Source organism: Cydia pomonella, chromosome 2, assembly GCF_033807575.1.
Source record: "Cydia pomonella isolate Wapato2018A chromosome 2, ilCydPomo1, whole genome shotgun sequence".
In the NCBI taxonomy this organism is placed as follows: Eukaryota; Metazoa; Arthropoda; class Insecta; order Lepidoptera; family Tortricidae; genus Cydia; species Cydia pomonella.
This window is the reverse complement of record NC_084704.1, coordinates 10,269,774-10,290,795: the sequence shown is the minus strand read 5'-3', so window position 1 is coordinate 10,290,795 and position 21,022 is coordinate 10,269,774. Positions and strand designations below refer to the sequence as shown.

The 21,022-nt window shown below is 37.4% G+C and overlaps 1 protein-coding gene across 1 annotated transcript; it reads left to right on the top strand.

The window, feature by feature from the left end:
- The first annotated feature begins 1,139 nt into the window (after positions 1 to 1,139).
- On the top strand, positions 1,140 to 19,066 carry LOC133515652 (uncharacterized). Its single transcript, XM_061848222.1, has 13 exons — positions 1,140 to 1,433; positions 3,454 to 3,671; positions 5,045 to 5,227; positions 5,844 to 6,057; positions 6,872 to 7,083; positions 7,972 to 8,151; positions 9,903 to 10,053; positions 10,429 to 10,605; positions 14,892 to 15,169; positions 15,353 to 15,566; positions 15,931 to 16,145; positions 17,025 to 17,210; positions 18,563 to 19,066. Exons 1-13 carry the CDS (start codon positions 1,400 to 1,402, stop codon positions 18,902 to 18,904), a joined length of 2,604 nt encoding a protein of 867 aa, XP_061704206.1. The 5' UTR covers positions 1,140 to 1,399; the 3' UTR covers positions 18,905 to 19,066.
- The last annotated feature ends 1,956 nt before the right edge of the window (positions 19,067 to 21,022 follow it).

Here is a 21,022-nt window from a genome sequence, read left to right as displayed (position 1 = left end):
AGCGTAGCGTAGTCATCTCTCTCTATCACTCTTCCATATTAGTGCGACTTTGACAGTTGCGTTTCGTTCCTCACGGAGCGTGAACGATATGCAGGTTGGCTACGCGGCCAGTAATGGGATGGTATAGACAAATCCTGTAAAGCAAGTATTTACCATCGGTTTTTAAACGCTGACAACATTTTACCATAAACAAGAGCAAAAGAGCTGCTCAAGTTTAATTTTTCATTGATATTTGTAAGTTTGAAACTTAACGACGCCATACATCCCATGACTGGAGCAAAAAAACATAGTTTTAATTGGTTAATAATATTGAAACCAATTGCAGTAGCTTTCATGAAATACATAGAAAACATAGAAGACGAATTGGACATTCAACTTTTAAAGCATAAAGCGGTAGAAATTTTACAGATGTCGGCGAAATATCAAAAATACTCCAATTTTTCTTTTAAATGTCTCATGATTGGTGCCGTTAACATAAGTACAAATGCCACGTAATGATCTCCTATTTCGTTGATTAATTTATGTAAGAGTGATCCTTATTGCTTTTATTGCGTAGGTACATGCTTTCGTAGTGTTTTGGGCGCACTTAACTTGTAAATACCTAATTCTTATAACAATTAAGTTATCTAAAAGTCACACGGGAGGGTGGGGCACGTCAACTAGAGAGTTGATATAAAAATATTGGGGGAAACAGAGGACTGTGTTTAGGTACATGGAACCATGGTACGAAGAACCGTCTACTAACCTCTCTAATTAGTACTGATAATTATGATGCGTTTGAGCTGGTTATTAAATCAAATCATCACGTTTGGTTTGGTGGTTTTATATAAGAGCACTGTGAATGTCAAGGTGCATGAACTCGGCTGGAATCCAAGCAGGTTTGAATATTTACATATACATACATACATATTTATATTTAAATATATATACAAGAAAATACCCACATCGGATAAATTAGTTTATTATTGTCGTTAGACTGCTTATCTTTGAATATAAAACTGAGATAACTTAGATAAACTTTGTAATAAAATAGAAAATGTTTTACACCTGAGGTACTAGTTATAAAATCCGTAATAGGTGGTGAACATGGTCTAAAAGGATATTATGAAAGGGTCTTGAAAACGTCCGTTAAACTCGCGTCAACAACCCAACGAACCGGTCGTTATTACACGCTCCTCCTGGTCATCAAGTTCAGTCGCGGTCTGCACTTCATCATGTCCACACGTTCCGTATAAAATAAAACAAAACAAAATGCTCATTTATACCTAACAATCGACGATATAGTGTTTTTATTAAGTTTAGAAGAAGTGTTTCTGAATATAAAATTTTAATTTTTCTGAATATAAAATCTCTACCTTGAACTTAACTATTTGTCTTGTGTTTTTCCTTGTTTGACGAGATGACTTTAATGCTGTGTTTAATACTTTTTGTCGGTAAGTTTGTTTATCGTACTCTCGTAATGATTGTACCTATATGCTCACATACTAGGCTTGTTTCTTGATTGTCACTTGATATATGATTACAAATTTCCACCAAAACATCTCCTTTCTGTTTCTAAGCAGTCTAGGGTCGGTATTAAAGTAAGTTCTCTACCTAACACACAAGTCTCATCAAGTTTGACGTATAAAATAACACTTGCACAGTCTGGGCTATCAAAATCGCTGCCAACTTGTATACACCTATACACTTAATTGCGATAAAAATGGGCTAATTTGTGTGCTAACTTTCCTTCATAGCCGCTGACTGGTTTTCATTGCTTTTGAGTTGTCTTGAGTATATATGTTGTATATATACCTACATTATAAACTATAGAGGTATGTACACACAAACACAAAGTTATGTCGCTCAAATGGACTGAATCATTAGTCACTATAATTCCAATTAGTAGTAGAAACACATCTTCAGTTTTGGTTGAGTTGTTTTTTTCCTCATGACATGTTCAAATACGAATTCTAGTTTAACAACGCGATAAGCTGTTCTCTTGCTTGACGCTTGCAAGACGCTGTATGCAAATAACTGGGTCCATATAATTACATTTGCTTAAATCTTTAAATATAGATATGTACCTATATGACTAATGTTTGTAGTGAATACACGATTAACAGTATCATCATCAGGTCGAAAGGTTGAAGAGCTTGACACAAATAAGTACGATACGAGCTATTCCTTACAGTAGGTAATTATTATATATATTGTATGTTACGTTTGGACGCTATGATATAAACCGCGCTTTGCTAGCTATAGACGTAATTAGCGTGAAACTGGTTTTATTCATGTCCATTGCAAATAATATCCGACTTTAGAGGTCATCTTCCTAGGAATAATAATATATATTTAAGGGCAGTCATCGTAATTTTTCTTCTTCAAAATAATATTACTCCCAAGAGGTCGAACTTCGATTTACGTTTTGTTAATCGAGCGAGACGTAATAATAAATATGTCCACTACAAATGATTTTATTTAAATAATAGTATATTAGGTAGTTAAAACACGACCGAAGTGAGTGTTTTAAATCCACACGACTTGCGAATTACCTATTCGCGCGTGTATCGTACAACGTTCTACAGTATATATGACCCTTAAAATATCCGACATTTTCGGTTAAGTAGCACCATATGTACAGTAAGTGTCGATTTAAAACACTCCCTTCGGTCGTGTTTTAATTTATCGCCGCTCGTTGCGAAATACCTTTTCGCACGTGTATTGTACAACGTTTTACAGTACATATGGCCCTTTCAATTTTCTACATACGCACGTATAGTGCTAGTTACCGCACTAGGGCGGTAAAGTAGCACCATATGTACTGTAAAACACAATTGTACACTCCGATAACAAAAAAATTAAAATGCCATCCTTTTACGTTATGGTCTTCATCAGTACATATGTTAACTTCACCAAATGGAGTTTTTTGAGAGAAATGTACAACCTGTAAATAAGTTTTTTTTGTCAAAAATTTGGTTTTCCATACAAGTTTTTATCTCCGACTGTCATTTTCTTTCAACAGTCCTACTCATCAATCAAGACAATTCTAACAAACCAAACACAAGTAGGTTGCGTAGTTTTATCACAGAGTTCCTTCTAATGGCCACCTGTCTATCATCAGATCAGCTCGATGGTACCATAATATTAGTTCCTTCAATTTCTCCAGGATCCCATCATCAGTTCCTTTATTCCTTAAAAAAAAGAACTATTTTTTATAATCAATCCTGCCGTCATTGGGAAATGGGGCGCGTACCTACCTAAAAACAATTGTAAGTTATTTCATTGCACAAATTAAACATAAGGTTTATCAGTTTCATAAATATTATTTTTTATTAGGTTTTGGTGCCCCAACTAGACGTGCTGCCCTAAGTAACAACTTATCGATCACATTCATAAACATATGGGTACCTAAATATCTAAGAAAATGTGCTTGATGAACGTTGTGAGTTATTGAATATATTCCTTTTCCAGCTCCACTGTCACAATGCGACGTGGTTCCCGACCAACAAATCCTTCAAAGTGTATTCGGAACCCCAGCGGGCTACGCTGGCCCTCTCCCCGCAGCCCAACCGGGCAAGCCAACACTTGGAACAAATGAGACCCTGGTGGACCATGATTATTGGGACTCCGACGATTATTATGTGCAGTCGCCGGCCGACTACGACTCGTTTGATTGGACGGTTACTAAGGTTAGTTTTGTACATCTGATAATGATAACAGGTACGATAACGTTGTAAGCGAAATGTCCGAGGTAAATAATAGAGTTGTTACGACGCTTAACATCTTGGAACTGAAACTCTGATAAAGAACGCTGTTCCATAATATTTTTCAGCCTCTTACTCCGCGTAGAGTCCAATAAATAATGTTTTAAGAACATGTACTTACCTACTTATTTAAATTTAGCAACTATTTGGCAGAAGCACCGTGTCATAAAGTTGTATGGGCAAGTTGTAGTTAATTTGGCCTTCCTTTTCTCCATGGGCTGTAGGAAAAGTGCTCAAATGTCTGAAAATTAGGCAAGCCAGTAAGAATCGAGTTCTATGGGCGCGCGGCCACTAGGTATTATATGGATTAGTCGATAAGCCATTCACCACGAGTCGTCTCATAATCGTGTACTCCTTTAATTATTGAGTTACAAGTCTGACTAATTTCTAGAAGTAAAACCCATTAGTCCTTGGTATTTAGACCAGTCATTAATCAGACAGACTGGACAGGAAAAGACGAGGAGGTCAATTTAAGACATTTATGAATATTTAATCCAATGCAAAAACCCATACAGCGTGGATCCGAATAACCCGAACCAATTTAACTATGTAAGTGTTCCATTTCGGTACATGTCTTGTAATATCAACATAGGTAATTTTGCCATTTTATATGGTTATTTCCCGGAACGAAAAAAAAGGACCAGTAACTTTGTTTAAGTAATGCCTTAGATCGTGCTATATTCAAAACAATTAACGATTGACAGAGGCTGGCATGTTTATGAAATTCGTTAATTAGAACAAGGACTTAGGCTTAGAGATTCCTTTGAAAATAAATAAAATCTCGAAACCTAAGCGATTTTTGCCTAGGTAACTTAACTTTTTTTACTAAAATTAGGCATCAGATATTCCTAAACATGCTAGTTACCCTGTACGTATATGTATATTTATATAATACCTAACATAATATTATGGATGCAGTGCAGTACTGTCGTGGTGGCTAATTGACTGTATATTATAATAACATAAGTATATATGACAGAAAGATAATAGTACTTACCCGACGTGTCCTGAATCATGCCCATTTATTAATAATATACTTATACTCTTTTGGAAAGGAAACTTTAGTCATACACAGAAAAATATTTTTATTTTATTTTATTTATTTAAACTTTATTGCACATACAAGTACAAATGGCGGAGTTAATGCCATAACTATAAGATATGAGAATGCCTTTTTGTTTCTTTTTGGCCCAGTGGTTGACTTAAACTTAAACATAAACCTAAGTATATATATTATTTACATTAATATATGGTTAAATTCGTTATCCTTTGTTATACGTTCTGCCTTCTTTTTTCAGCGCATAGCGGCATACTCAGAGGAAAACTTCCTACTTTCGCCTTTAGGCTTGAAACTAGCGCTGGCCATCTTAACTGAAGCAGCGACTGGCCCCACTCAAGCCCAGTTGGCCTCGGTCCTAGGCTTTGACGTCAATAGAACCGTTGTTCGGACTAAGTTCTCGTCCATCATATCTTCTCTCCAGGTTCGTGGAATCATTTTATTTCTTATTTACTGGAACTATTTATGTGTATGGAAGCGAAGCAATGTGTTATCACTATTCATTATTGAGAAATCTTAAGAACAAAGTAATGTAAGATACATATAAGTATACTTAGAGGCGTAGATGTGCAAACCATTGTGGCTGCAAATTTAAAAGCCTAACAGCGCGGCTTACGTGGGCCATGACTCGCGAATCCGACGCGGCGCGGCGCGGCGCGGCGGCCTAACGGCATTCGGAGATCGCCCACGTAGGACACTTCCATAGGTATCAAAGGATTGAATTCACCCGCGACGCGCCGCGCCGCGCCGCTTCGCCTCGCTTCGCTTCGCGTTCACGAGTTATTCGCTCAGGTAAGACACTGCCATAGTAGATGGCGTCATATGGCGTCCGTACTAAAGTAAAACTTAACGTAATTATCAAACACTAGATTTTGAAAAACAGTCTACCGCATAATGTTAGTGGGTTTACAGCGCCATGTAGCTAGTTTAATTTGTAGCCACAATTCTTGAACTATGGTACTCAAGCAAAATATTTACTCAAATAAAATATGTCCAGTAGTGAAAAAATATTGGTTTAAAATTACATTATATTTTTCCAGCTAGCAAATCCAAACTACACCCTGAACGTTGGCAGTAGAATCTACGTAGATAGCACAGTGTCTGAGAGACAGCGGTTCTCTTCGATTGCTGAAGAATTCTACAAAACTGAGCTGAAGAAGGTGGACTTCCGCCTCCCCGCGGAAACTGCGGCCCAAATCAACGGATGGGTCTCCAATTTGACTCACGGGAATATACCTAATCTAATCGATGAAGGTAAGTGGCTTCTGCCTAGTAACTTGAATTTTATTATTTTTATATATTTTCGATTGTATTACTATGAATAAAGTTTTTTTTTTTTATAAAGTGAGCCGAAAAAAGTGAGAAAAAATATATTGCTTGAGGGTTGTAGAAGAACGCTGGAATGCTTTTAACCTTAGTGGCCTACCCCATGCTAGATGAATGGACGTAGAGAGATTGAGAGCGTTATTTAGTTTTAAGTAGGTATGTTCAGTCAGGTATGTTTTATTTTAGGCTAAAGATGACGAAAACATTATATAATGGAATCTGAATATTCTAAATTTAAGAAGTTCTTGGTCCTTGTCAAAGAGTGCACCTGTAGGTATTCCGAGTAATTGTTGGTACGCAGGGTGCATGGGCATGCCATGCCTGCCGATGAGCAGTGTGCACTATGTTATGATGGGTATGATTACTACGATTATACCGCTGCATCTGCTCCAAAATGCTCGGACTTTTTCATCATATCAGCCGAAAGACGTCCTCTGCTGGACATAGATCTCCCTCAGAGATCTCCATATCGGCTTCCTGTGGGCGTGGGTATTTTCCTGCTGTCCACGTTGTCATATGCCCCGTAAGTCTGGCAACTCTCTGAGCTATGTCAACAACCTAGGTTTTATCCGGATTGTGGACTCATTTATCATTCAATCAATGAATGACTTTGAGTTTTTTATGAGACCATGTCTCTGTTCCGTAAGTTATCACTGGCAACACATACTGGTTGAAAATCTTCAAGACGATACACTGCGGTATTTTGGACTTGTCATTTATTGTTTCGAATGTTTAATTTTAGACGAGGTGAAAGGCAGTATAGTCCTGGTCCTAACGACCCTGTTCTTCAAGGGCACCTGGAAGCACCAGTTCAACCCGAACACTACCAAAACCAGGGCCTTCTACGTGACACCGACTGTACAAAAACAAGTGCCCTTCATGAATGTAAAGGACAAGTTTTATTATGCAGAGTCAGCGAAATATGACGCAAAGATTTTGAGGATGCCATATTTGGTAAGTGTTATAGTTTTTTTTTAACTTGAAGGGTACATGTCAAAAAACAATATAGGGCTGTGAAATCTGCAAAGGCCATATAATCGATTTCAATTGTGATGATTTATATTTTTTAGTACCTAAACATACCTTCACAATTGGACGCGACTGAAACGATTTGAAACGAGCGGAATCGATTCGGTGAATTCGGTCAAACTCTATTGTAATTGAGTTCCGTTTTACATTATAAAACTCAGCGATATTAAAGTAAAGTCCTTCTCGCGTTTATGTCTTTTGTACTACATTTTTGTCTTATGAGATACTTACCAATTTTTATAGTTTGGTATACGAAATCTTAATTCAACCGTTAGAGTCGACGAAAAGGAAAGTATTCTTTTAGATGACTTGTAGAAAAAGTATTGTATACAAGAGTGATATAATCAAGCTTTTCAATCTCGTACCTTACTTAGGCAGCTCAGCAGGCTTTATTGCCTAAACACTGTAGTCGACTGAAAAGCTCTCTATTATGTCACGATTGTATAAAATACTATTGTTAAAAAGGGTTCGTCTGAAGGGTCTGAAACGTCACTGCCATGGAATAAAAAAAAATCTAACGTCACCCTACCCTTCGCATTTGAAAAAGGCTTTAGAATACCTATTTATGATTTCTATTACTTCAAATATACCATAAAAACATTCGCTTCAAAAGTATTTAACAATCTACGATTGATTGTTATTTACGAAATTTTGGAATGAGACTATATTTTTTTCTTGTTTTTTAAGTTAGTCTCTCCCGTTGAGCTGCGTTTCTACTGTCTGTAACTAAATTCTAGCTGCAATTTGTATAACTGCCGGATGACTGTGTATTGCCCCCTAAGCTTCGTTTTTTGAGTAAAATATTTGTTTCAGGGTAAAAAGTTCTCCATGTACATAGTAGTGCCGAACTCCTTGAAGGGCCTTCCCCGAGTAATGGACTCGCTGAGCGACCTGCGCACGGAAATGCTATACCTCGCCGAGCGCACGGTTGATGTCACGCTGCCGAAATTTAAGTTCGACTTCACCTCCATATTGGATGGAGTCTTGAAAGACGTAAGAACAATTCATTGCATTTATTTATCATTATTCAAAATCCTTTCCTCTATGATAGTCAGCGTCAACATGGAAGGACTGGTTTTCATAATGTTGGTTTTGCGTCTGTAGGCAAGCAATGCTCTGATTAGCCTGGAAGGCAACCTTTTACACTTCTAAACCGGTTAAAACCATGTAGCCGAAGTTATTTTTATTTGTAACCATAAAACTTTAAAGGATTGGCTACGCGTTTGTGTAACCTCAAAAACCATGCAATATCAAGCGGGCCGTAGGTCGATGTGGCTTTTAGCACATTTCAATTTAAATATAATTCATTTCAAGCATATTAGTTTACAATACAAAACCAAGTCACTTACACGATAAATATAAAATAGGTAAATTTAGACATTAAATCTATAATTCAAATACAAATCACACTATGAAAATCTAACATATAAAAAAATATAGTAAAAATACTGAAACAACATTGCTATTATAAGTACCTACTACTCTGGATAAAGTTCAAAACAGACATGGTGGCTTTGATAAACTTGCTCAACTTGTCAGCAAATATATCAGCACCCGGGCACGCGCCGCCAGAACTCGCACCTTCTAGACACGAGCTTGGCGATGGAACTGCCAGATAAGACTCGCTCCTAGACCTAGACCTAGGACGGTGGGATTGTCAAAGATATTCCCAAGACAAAGCAGGAAGGGTAGAGATATGGATAGTATCCATACGTTCGTTTATAATTTATAATACATATAAATGTATCTGGAAAAGGGGATCATCGATTTTCGGCCCACTGGGTACCAGCGTGTATAAAAGTTCATACTATTCTATTAATCAATACGCATTTTAATAGTCATAATACTGGGGGTAATTGAAACGGGAATTAGAAATATTCTAATAATAATAAAATATTTGATTGTTATTTTCCGTCATTCAATCATCATTCAATACGTTTCATTGAATGCGTAAGGAGGGTATATAGGTTAAGATACATTTTCGTACAGATACCGCAACAACAGCGTTGCCGTTGTCAACATCTTTATAACATTGACATAAGGTTTAACTTCACCTGAACCGTGAGGTTTTTTACTAAGGAATTTATCTTTACACTAAACTGTATGGTCACAGCTGACATAAGTGAGTTTCGGTAGTATTCAAAATATCAGTAGTGTAATTCATTATTTATTTATACATATATCCCTACTTTCAAATTACAAATCGAATATAAAATTGCCTAAAATAAGTTGTCAAAACATGATCAAATTATATCTTTTTATTGTATGAGGATACGAGTTCAGTTTCATTTACTTGTCGGAATTAGTCTATTTTCTTTAAAAAAAGCCATAATACTTAACATAATAGTGTGAGTAGTATACGCGTTTGTGTATAAAAGTTTTTTGTCAGGTTCAAGTTTTTTTTGCAGTATTTCTCAAAATTCACGTTTTATTTCGTGATTCTGTTTTCACCATCATAATCTAGCAATTATAACGATTAATTTCCTATATATATTACATGTATACGTTCAACTTAATACCTCTAGTGTTGCAGGCGTCCTTAGGCTATGGTGACTGCTTACCATCAGGCGGGCCGTATGCTTGTTTGCCACCGTCGTGGTATAAAAAAAAACTGGACGACGTTTCTTGGAGATGGGAGGACGCTTAAGAAAATCGACGATCTCCTTTTCAAATCGTTTGCAAATATTTATCATGAGCACTTTTATTTCAACAACATTTATCAATAAAGACTACCATTGTTTCAGTTGGGCATTCGGCAAGCGTTTGAAGACACGGCATCCTTCCCCGGCCTGGCTAGAGGGCAGTCTCCACAGAACCGACTGAAGATTTCCAAGGTTCTACAGCGCTCCGGCATCGAAGTCAACGAGCTGGGAAGCGTTGCGTACTCTGTCACAGGTTCGAAATTATCGATAGGTGCTTTATTACTACTACAAAAACTTTGCCAGCTGATTTTGGCAGTAGAAAATAGCTGAACAACATTTCTCGGTCTTTTCTTTCGCTACTTTTGTTGGCTATTAGCTGGCCTCGTTTTTTGTTTTAATTTAAAACCATTTTTGCTTACCCTTGTTTTGTTTAGGAGGGTTGTCTAATCATTGGCTAGATAACGATTATGTTGATGTTTTCAGTTAGTTTAGCATTATATTTTAGGTATATTAGATCAGGTTTTCCATTAATCGTCTAATAATCATAGAGTATGTGCCTTATTTGACTGTACAATTACGTTATGTTTATATTTTATTTTAACTTACCTTACATATGTTTTAATTGCAGAGGTGTCGCTAGTAAATAAGTTTGGCGAGGACGAATACAGCGCCGGAGAGGTGATCGCCAACCGACCATTCTTGTTCTTCATAGAAGATGAGGCCACGAGACAACTGCTGTTCACCGGGCGGGTGTCGGACCCTCTTGTGACCACCGCGGAGTTCAAAGCGCACACGCCCAGTGCGTAACTTATAGGAAACATTTTAACGTTGTTCAGAAAGAGAATAAATCTGGTGTTTTTCCTTCTTAAAATGTCCCTTCTTATGTTGGTAGGGGATTTTATTAAGTCCCTTCTTAGAATGCATCATTTTGTTATACTGACTGTAAGGAAAGTTGATGTGATGAGATATGACACAGCAGTTTCCATAACTTAATTCACGCATTTACTTAATAGAAGCAATAGAAACTACTTAACAATAACAGAATATGTTATAGTGATTAAGATTTTTTTTAAATTATAAATGAAGTATAGAATAAGTTAAGGTTTATCACAGATTATAAGTGCCATCTATATTACTCAACTTCAGATAAAATAAAACTTTTACCTATTATGATTTTGGAAAATAAAACAAAGCTAAAATATTATATACGATTGGATCTAATTTCCCCATCAATCTTCCTAACTTGTTATACACGGACTCCTGTTTATGGGATTAATATATTACGGGCCTCTGGTTGGATACAGGACAAAGGTCTATTTTATAGGACCAAGGCCAATTCTGAATTACCTTTTGGAATAATGTGATCCATTCACAAAATCACTGCAAAGCGTATCGTTAGCTTAGCTAACATTGAGTAAGCTATTTTCAGTGACTTCAATTGGTTGCAATTCAACCGGGTAAAAGGTTAAAAAAATATAAATGATCATCAATTTACTCACCAGGAATGTTCCTGTCAGCAGACAGCGGGTTGGTTTGTATGTAACCGGTATCTAATGAAAAAAAAGCTAGTAATAACATTTAAAAATTGGTCGGTTTTACCCATTGAAGAAAATTCTTTGGAGGCGTCGTGAGATGACTGAATAGGTACCTAGAAACCCTTATAGTTTCGCCATGTCCGTTCTGTCCGTCCGTGCTCTGCTTTGCTTCGTGATCATTAGTGCTAGAAAGCTGCAATTTGGCATGGATACATAAATCACGCATGGCGATAAAAAAGTAAAAAAAAAAAATGTTTTTTCCCAATAGTGTGGGGTATCGTTGGATAGCGTTAAAACGAATACGGGTCTCCAACAACTATTTTTGATAAAGTTAATTACTTTAAGAAATAATCTCTCCGAACGAAAAAAATATGTGTCCCCCACAACACCCCCCCCCCCCCCCCTCTAACTTTTGAACCATGGGTCCAAAAAAATAAAAAAAAATCGTGAAACAAAAGCTTAGTAAATACTTTCAATGAAATATAGCGAACATGATCGGTCTCAAAATCTTCTCTTCTAAGTAAAAAGACGTACAAAGCGCTGCGAAGGTACTCCCTTATGCTTATAATGTACATTATACTTACTAATTAATAGTCATTGTTTGGCCTGTTTTGACAGAATGGTAACTACGAAACCCTACACGGAGCATGACCCGACATGCTCTTGGCCGTTTTTTTTGGAATTACATATAGTGGTTACATCGAAACATAACACTTACCTGTGGGTCCTGGCAGGTACCAAATGCCCGACTAGAAATATATGATAATTGTCAAGAGGAGGGCGCTGTTATTTTTAATGTATAGAGTGACAGTTCAGTTTAGTACGAAACTTTTAGTTCCAATGAAATTCCGCAATATGGCGCGTGATCATAATATTACTGGTCAGGCTTTAATGAAGCACTATACTACCAGGACACTGTGAAGTACTATACTACCAGGAGGACACCTGTTATTGCTTGTTTTTTGGACTTGTCCAAGGCTTTTGACCTGGTTTCCTACAAAATACTGTGGAAAAAACTTGAGGACACAGGTCTTCCACCAGAAACTGTAAATATCCTTAAGTATTGGTATGGGAACCAGGTCAACAGTGTTCGATGGGCAAACGCAATGTCTGACGAATATAGGTTGGAGTGTGGAGTGAGACAGGGGGGTTTGAGCTCACCGACACTGTTCAACCTATATATTAACGGGTTAATTGAGACGCTCAGCAATACGCATGTCGGATGTCATATAGATGGGGTATGTGTCAACAACTTGAGTTATGCAGACGATATGGTGTTGTTGAGCGCGTCAGTGTGTGGGATCAGGCGAATGCTGAAAATTTGTGAAGCGTATGCAACTGACCACGGCCTCAAATATAATGGGAGCAAGAGTCAGTATATGGTTTTTGAGACTGACCGCAAAAATACAATCGAGCTTCCATCTATATACCTTAATGACGCTCTTTTGGAAAGAGTTGATTCCTTTAAGTACTTGGGGCATATAGTTGCGGTCGATCTCAGAGACGATATGGACTTGGAGAGAGAGCGAAGGGCCCTGTCGGTCCGGGCGAATATGATCGCTCGAAGGTTTGCAGGATGCTCTATAGAGGTGAAAGCAACATTATTCAGAGCTTTCTGCACTTCCCTCTATACCTGCTGCCTGTGGGCGCAGTATACGCAACGGGCTTATGGGGCCCTCCGTGTACAATACAATAACGCATTCAGGGTGTTGATGGGACTGCCCCGTTTCTGTAGCGCGTCAGGTATGTTCGCTGCGGCGCGCGTAAATTGCTTTCACACGGTAATGCGCGGGCGCACCGCATCCCTGATGCGTCGGGTGCGGAGCAGTCCCAACATCATTCTGAAGATGATAGCCGAGAGGGTGGATTGTGTATATTTATCACACTGTGGAAGATTACACTCTCCCACTAGTAGTGTCAAATGGTGAAGCCCTTTAATAAATTAAGATTTTTAAAATTTAGAAATTTAGATTTTTAGTTAGTTTTAGTTAGTTTAAGAAGATATGTGTCTCTTGTTACACGAAATAAAAGATTTTTATTTTATTTTTATTTTATTTTAATCTGCCGAACCGGTATGCTACGCTTCGAATAAATAAGGAGATTATCATTATCACACTGATGCGTTTTCCGGACGCAGCCTGCGTGAAAACTTCCTAAAGGTTTTCCAATCCCGGGGCCAATTTACTGACCTATCAATCACTTGCTTGAAAGAGAACGAAATATATTACCGGTTTCAAGCAACCGCCGACAGGTTACGAATGAATCACGAAGCTTAATGTGATTGTCAGATTTGTTTTGTTTGTCACACTAGTCTAGTACTGTTTGTGTTAGTGTATGGGTGTGTAGGTACATCTTTTTTTTTACGAACGATGACGGACTCAATTTAGTCTAACTTGTCTAGCTTATGCTAAAATTAGGTTTTTCAGTTTAGTTAAATATTAGTTCCGCAAGTAGAAGAACCGATACACCATGAATCGTGTTATTTTGTGCGGTAAGTTTTATTTTAACTTTATGTTAAGAACATTTTATAGTAGGTACCTACAACCGGCAGATAATAATCTTACTTAGTTTTCATTCTGACCTTCCTCATTTATAACTCGTTTCTATAAAATAAAGTCTGTGCGGTTACCTATTACAAGGCATTAAGAGCTTTTGTTTCGAAGTATAAATCTTTTTTTCACCACTCCGGCTTATTATCCTTCAAAAACTGATGAGAATGTTGCATTTTATCCACACAAGTAGCTTAGTCATTTGATGCCAATTTTGAGCTGTTTAAATTTTGTAAGATAAACATTTTATAGCATTCAATGGTGTGGTAAAAAAAAAATTGTTTCACTAGGTAGCAATGTGTAGTTAACTCTGATGCCTCGCAACGCTCAAGATTCCACTTTTTAAACCGCACGCTCGGGGTTCATTTTTAGAATCTTTCGCAAGGAGTTATACAACAATTTTGGCTCCAAAGCGGAGAACCCGTGCGAAATCGCCTTTTCTTACACTTTCATTTTCCTCACTGGATATTAACATTATTAAAAATATTACAAACGCAGGGGGCAAAGCTATGGTTAATTTAATATACATCGAATTATGTAAAAATGTTTTCCATAATGTCAATATCCAGAGAGGACAGTGGGGACTACGTTTGTATGGAGAAGCGGCCGTCCCCTTTTTCTAATCACTACTGTCTAATCAAAACAAAATTTGCCTTCTTTCACCATGCAAGATTTTGCTCAGATCTTGAACTACATAGGTATTTATTTTGGTACCCAAGTAATGATCATTTTAAGTGCAGGTGTTCAGTTTGTTCGTGTGATGAGCACGGCTATTTGTTTCTGAGTCATGGGTGTTTTCTATGTATTTATATGTATTATATTTATCCTTGTCTGAGGACCCAAAACACAAGCCTTCTTGAGCTTATTGTGGGGCTTTGTCAATTTGTGTAAGAATGTCCAATATTTATTTATTTATTATTATATCAGTGTTTGTACCTGTTACGGTTGCCGTTGGTTGTGTCGTCGTGTAATTTTACAGAAACTTATGATTAACATTTCTGTTACAGGTGTTTTCTTAGCCTACCTTCAAAGTTTAGAGTGCATTGATAATAAGAGGCCAGAAAATGCTCGTCTAAACTATTTCGACACAGATCTCCTTAAATATACGACTGAAGACCGAAGTGGCAATGTGGTGGTCTCCCCGGCGAGCATCAAATCGACTCTGGCCATGCTCCTTGAAGGAGCAAGTGGCAACACTGAAGTTGAAATAAGAAGTTCCTTACGATTGTCACCGAATAAAAATGAGTTCAGAGAACAACTGAATATCTATCTATCAGCGTTACAAGTAAAAAATGTTTCTTATTGATATTTAAACGGAAACAAACTTCAGCTAATAATACTGACCCAATCTATAAATAACGATCCTTAGCCTACGTCGGAATTCTTGGTTCTTTATCAAACTACAAATAATTTAGTTAATTTTATTTTTATTTGAACAACATTTAACCAGCTATGTGTTACGTTACAGTGCAATAATACTGCAGCCAAACTTCAAAATGCTAATGGCGTCTTCGTGTCGAACAAATTGATACTGAAGAAAGAGTACGATAGAGTCATAGAAAAAGTATACCTTACAAAAGTCGTCAGTCTGAATTTTCTGGATCCGGTAGGGTCTGCTGCCATCGTAAACGATTGGGTTGGCAACCAGACCAGGGGGCTAATACGATCCCTAATAGAACCTGGTATGTCCAAGGAGATACCTTAAGTTACGTAATTAATAAAAGTTAATAGTTATTTGTTTTGATTACAAGAACCTGCCTGTAAATAAATATAACAAAAACTTAAGATTATTTTAGTTACCTTTGGGAAAAGAGGCAGTCATTATCATCATAAGTAAATCTCTATTTATTTGGATTATAATACAATAAGTATTTTTAAATTGGCGTGAAATAAATTGAACTTAAGTGCTCTTGTTTTAAGGATATTATCGTGACAATCAATACACTGGCCGCTTACATGCGTGAATGCGATCGCGTATGAATAAATACGACTTATTTGTACAGCATTCCGTGACCGTTATTTTAATTTATTAATTCTCGTTTCCAGCCCACATCCCCCCATCATCAGACGTTCTCGTCATCAACGCTCTGTACTTCAAAAGCGCCTGGCAGCACGCCTTCGATCGCAGCCTAACAAGGTCTGCCTGTTTTCGCGTCCAGGGCGCTTGTAAGAAGCAAGTCGCTATGATGGAGATCAGTACTGAGCTCAACTACGCGTTCGTTGACAACTTGAGGGCTCATGCCGTTGAATTACCTTATGAGGTATGTTATCTAGAAAATACCAGCATAGATCGCGATAGCTTGTATACATTTCAAGGGCGCTCGTCTCTGCTGCCTGCTTCCGAGTCTAAGCCACCTGCAAGAAGTCGCATGATGGATATCAGTGCTGAACTTAATGCGTTCTTTGCCAACTTCAGGGCTCATGCTATTTATTATCTTATGATGTGATAATCTTTATCAGACATCTCAATTTTGGTAATATACTATATATAAATTAATGAGAATACCTCAATGTTCGATGATTTGGATCTAAGTCTGCTGTAGCTAGCGAGTTCCAAATTTTAATAGAGCGACGTGTAAAGAGACCCTGAGATGATAATATACTTAATCGATTTTGGTTTCTTTAATGATGTATATAGTTGTATACTTATTTTATCCATCGAATACGTCATAAGACGTATGCCATTTATTTAGCACGGGAAAGTCCTGAGTGAGACCGTAAGGCGACAAGTTTTCCTTGTTGGTCTATATTGTTATAGGAACCAAAAACTAATGACGTGATCAATAAATGATTATAATAAAGGATAATACTATAATTAATATGATGATTACTAGGAATGAGGCATACATAGGTAAGGTGTTTAAGGTGAGGTAAAGTGATTATCTTAATAGATTTGTAAGAAATTATGTGATTTTATTCTCTCCGTTGACCTCTTTGTCCTAATCGATATTTCCCGTAACCTCTAACCGGTAAATTAACTGATCCACCCCACCCGGTGTTTTATTTGTCTGTTGTCAGTACCTACAAAAAAGTAATGTAAATTAGTAAACGATTTAGTGGTATATTCTATAATAATTAAGTATAATACAAATACCACTTTAATATACATCCAAAGAGTAAATATAATTTTTAATTTCCAGGGTGGCCGTTATTCTATGGTATTATTAGTACCGCAAGACCACGACGGCTTGGCAGGACTGATAAGGGACTTGCCGTACATGAGCCTGCCGCAGATATGCAAGATGATGGAACCGTCTCACGTGCAGCTCTCGTTGCCGAGGTTTACCGTGGACTATAGCGAGGATATGGTCGGACCACTTAGGGGTGTAAGTCAATTGAGTAAATTATAATACGAGTAGATCGAACTTCTTCATTCGAAACTTAGGTCGGGGGCGCGTTGTGCATGTAAAATATTTCATTTTAATTTTTTAAGTTTGGTTGCTCCGAAGCTTATGAAACTGAAAATACTAGATTGGGCACTTAAGTAAGAGCTTAGAGATACGTACAAGTTGGGTCACGACTATTTCAAGAAGGCTGTAGCGGATTGTCTAAAATAATATTGTCGCTACTGATAGTAAATCTGCATGGGGTTAGGTTTAGCTGGCAATAGTAATAGGCATTTTAGAAAATTTTCTTTACAAGTAAAGCAGTAAATTTTGTCTTTTACGACGATCAGAACAGTGACGATTGTGAACACTCGATTATTTATGTATTTTTAAGCTCGATGGGTACGCTGACACATGTCATTAGTTAGGCAATTAAATATACGGTTGTAGTTGTAACAGTGCACATTTGAATGATTTTTTACGATTCTTGATTAAATGTGCAAAGGGAATATAATCGACGTTATTGGAGATTATTAATATTTTTATCTATATATACCTTCACTTTAGTACCCCTAGTGTGAATTTATTCGACAGTGAAACGTGACGTACGCGTTTGCGTTAAGTCTCATTTTGTATGGGATTTTGAGTTTCCGAAACGTCCCGCTTGGCGCGCTGTTTCTAAATCCCATAAAAATGAGACTTAACGCAAACGCGTACGTCACGTTTCGCTGTCGAATAAATTTACAGTTATTTATAGAATTGGACGCGACTGAAATGATTTGACACGACACGAGCGGAATCGATTCGGTCGATAACTAGAGACAAACTCTAGTGCAAATATTGCAATTAAGTTCCGTTTTACATAATGAAGCTCAACGAGATTCAAATAAATCATTTTATTTGTATAACATAGTAATATAGTTTTTGGTGATTTTTATCTATTATTATGAAATATTTTAAGTTGCGAAAATATGTATTTTTCTGTCCCTATGGGATTCATGCCGTATTTTTGTATAAAGGATCTGCCTGAAACGTCAATGTCAGTATCAAATGTCACCGTGCCGATCAAGTTATACTATACTTCATGGCCTTTACCTTTGCCGCAATAAATCTGGGGCACCCTGTTGCCCGCCAAGACAACGAAATATTTCCGTTTAAAGTTAGAACTTGTCTATGGAAAATGTATTAATTATGAGAAATTAATAATTATCAGAAATTAATAATTATCAGATAAATAACTCCCAAGTTTATCGGAAAATAATTCTATAATAATGAGTGCTGTTTGAGTCCAAAAATATATTTGTGGATATTTAATAACACGGGGCCTGCTAAGATATTATTTTTAATTACAGATGCGAATCACAACCCTCTTCTCGTCAAAATCCAACCTGTCTGGAATCATCGAAGGTGGCCCCGCCCAAATCAACCACTTATACCACAGGGTGTACGTATCCGTTGACGAAGACGGAACAGTGGCCGCTGCAGCTTCTGCTGCCCTTGTCGTGCCTTTAATAGAAGGGAATGTGCAACTTGTGGTGGACAAACCCTTTGCGTTCTTTATAAAGGACAATACTTTGGGTTTGGTTCTTTTTGAAGGAAAGATTGAAGAGCCACATGAATATGTGGCACCGAAAAAGGGTTCAGAGAACAATTTTGTTAAAAGCAGTCGGAATAGTTTTGGGACTCGCTTCTGAAATAATATTTTTTTAGTTTGTATGCTGTGATTTGTTTATAAAAAAGAAATCCGCTTATGGTCCCTACAAACTTGTATCCTTTTTTTCGTAGAACGACTGTAATAACTACCTGACATATAGAAGTAAATGAAAGAGAGACCTTAAATAAAATTGTAAAAAGTTGTGGATTTGTCTTCCCCTTACTCGGGGCACTGACGCCTCACGACTACTCCAGGGTACATAGCCAACGTGCCAATCGTTAATGCTTCGTAGCGAATGAAACGCAACTGTCACTATCGCACTAATACGGAAGAGTGATAGAGAGTGATGACTACGCTAGGCTACGGAGCGTTAACGATTGGCACTTGGCTAAGCACCCAAATGACTGGCGAAGACAAGCCAGAGTCAGGGGCCCTGTTCCATCATAGACGACGGGGCTCCTCTAGAAGCGTTTATGTACATACAGCTCCAAAAGTACATACCCATTTTATGGACGGAATTCATAAAGCTGGTATGTACTTTTGCAGCTCGCTGTACGTGGAGTCGCTACTCCTAACGATCAGCAGTAAGCTGCTCTGCATTGAAGAGTATTGCCTGGTTGTAGTGGATAACAAATACATACTTTTCAACTTCTAACTAATCTAATAGGGGCAACCACTGGGGCTGCAACACAGTGTAAACTAACGCAGTCTCCAGGGCTCCAACTACATATGTATGTTATAACATCTATGTTTTGAACAATAAAGATTTATTTATTTACTGTGATTCAATTTTGTTAGCGGAATAATGCGATTATTATATTTATTAGATTTGTCATTGACAGATAGGACAGATTACAGACCCCACACTATTTTTACTTTTTGTCACTATGAGTGTGAGCTCTGCGATAGACAGAAAGTATTCAATGTATTTCTAATGGACTGCTTTCTTTTCCTTTGACCGCGTGGCTATGTAGGCCATTGTTTTAACAGTTGGTTATTTTTTCTAAACTATTTAAGTCCGACGAAGCGAAGACAATGTAAAGCTTAACCAATGTAGACACAACAGTTTGCTGGTAATACAATACAATGTACGTGTAAACTTAACTCTAAATAGCCACTCTTATCTCAAGGGACCGGTCGCTTTTTGACGAGGGACTGTGCGCGTTGGAGGGTCTGCCATCTTGTGGTCTGAATCGGAACCATAAACATGCACATTTACACGTCAAGTGTTTTCTTGTGCATAGTAGGTTCTGTCATCTTGTGGGCTACATTGGACCAATACGCCTCACATTTACGCTTCGCGCCAAAAATCTGACAGCTCCTGTGCTGCCTCCTACAGTTCATGCACGCTCCCTGACGTTATATGGAGTTTTACACTGTATTTTGTTTTTGACGTATTAATAGGTTTCCAGACAGGTCATTTAGCGCAATGATAGGTAGGTATATGTACTCTGCTTAAATTGGGCCGAGGTTTCAGTTTCCAGTTATTTTTCAGTTCAAGCTATGAAATAACATGACCCTGTGTTGACCTCGCAATGGCTAGATGTAGGTAATATCTGACACAAAATATACTTAGCGATATAAACTATAATATATAGGTTTAGTAGTACAAGTAGTATAACATGGAATAGGTTTAGCTCTAACTACCCTTATAATTATTGGATATTTAGAATTTGAAAAGAGGAAACTATGAATCAATGAAATTATAATAAACCGAGCTGTTTTTTCCAGGAAAAATTTGTCTAGTTATTAGACGTGCGTGCGGGATGTCGTTGTCTTTCTCATACTTCGGAGCGACGTGCGAATTGGACGCAGTATGCCATGCCCCTTACTGTCAAACATAACAAATCAAATCCAAATGAACGCCATTAAATGTTAATAATTCCCCGAGCCATTAAGAGGATACAAATCAAAATTTGTATCTAATTACTTTACCACTCTTGTAGATAAAATGCAACTTTTTCATTAGGTTTTTAAAGAATAAAGAGTGCATTTACGATTTAGTATTGTGAAAAAATATTGGTATTGGGTCCTACAAAATAAATACGCCACTATAACTCTAGATAACATTAGGTAAATTTATTAACAGCAGATAGAGAAAACAGGAAGCGTGCAATTTATGGGAGCACAGTGAAAACTAGCCGTCGGACAGGTTATT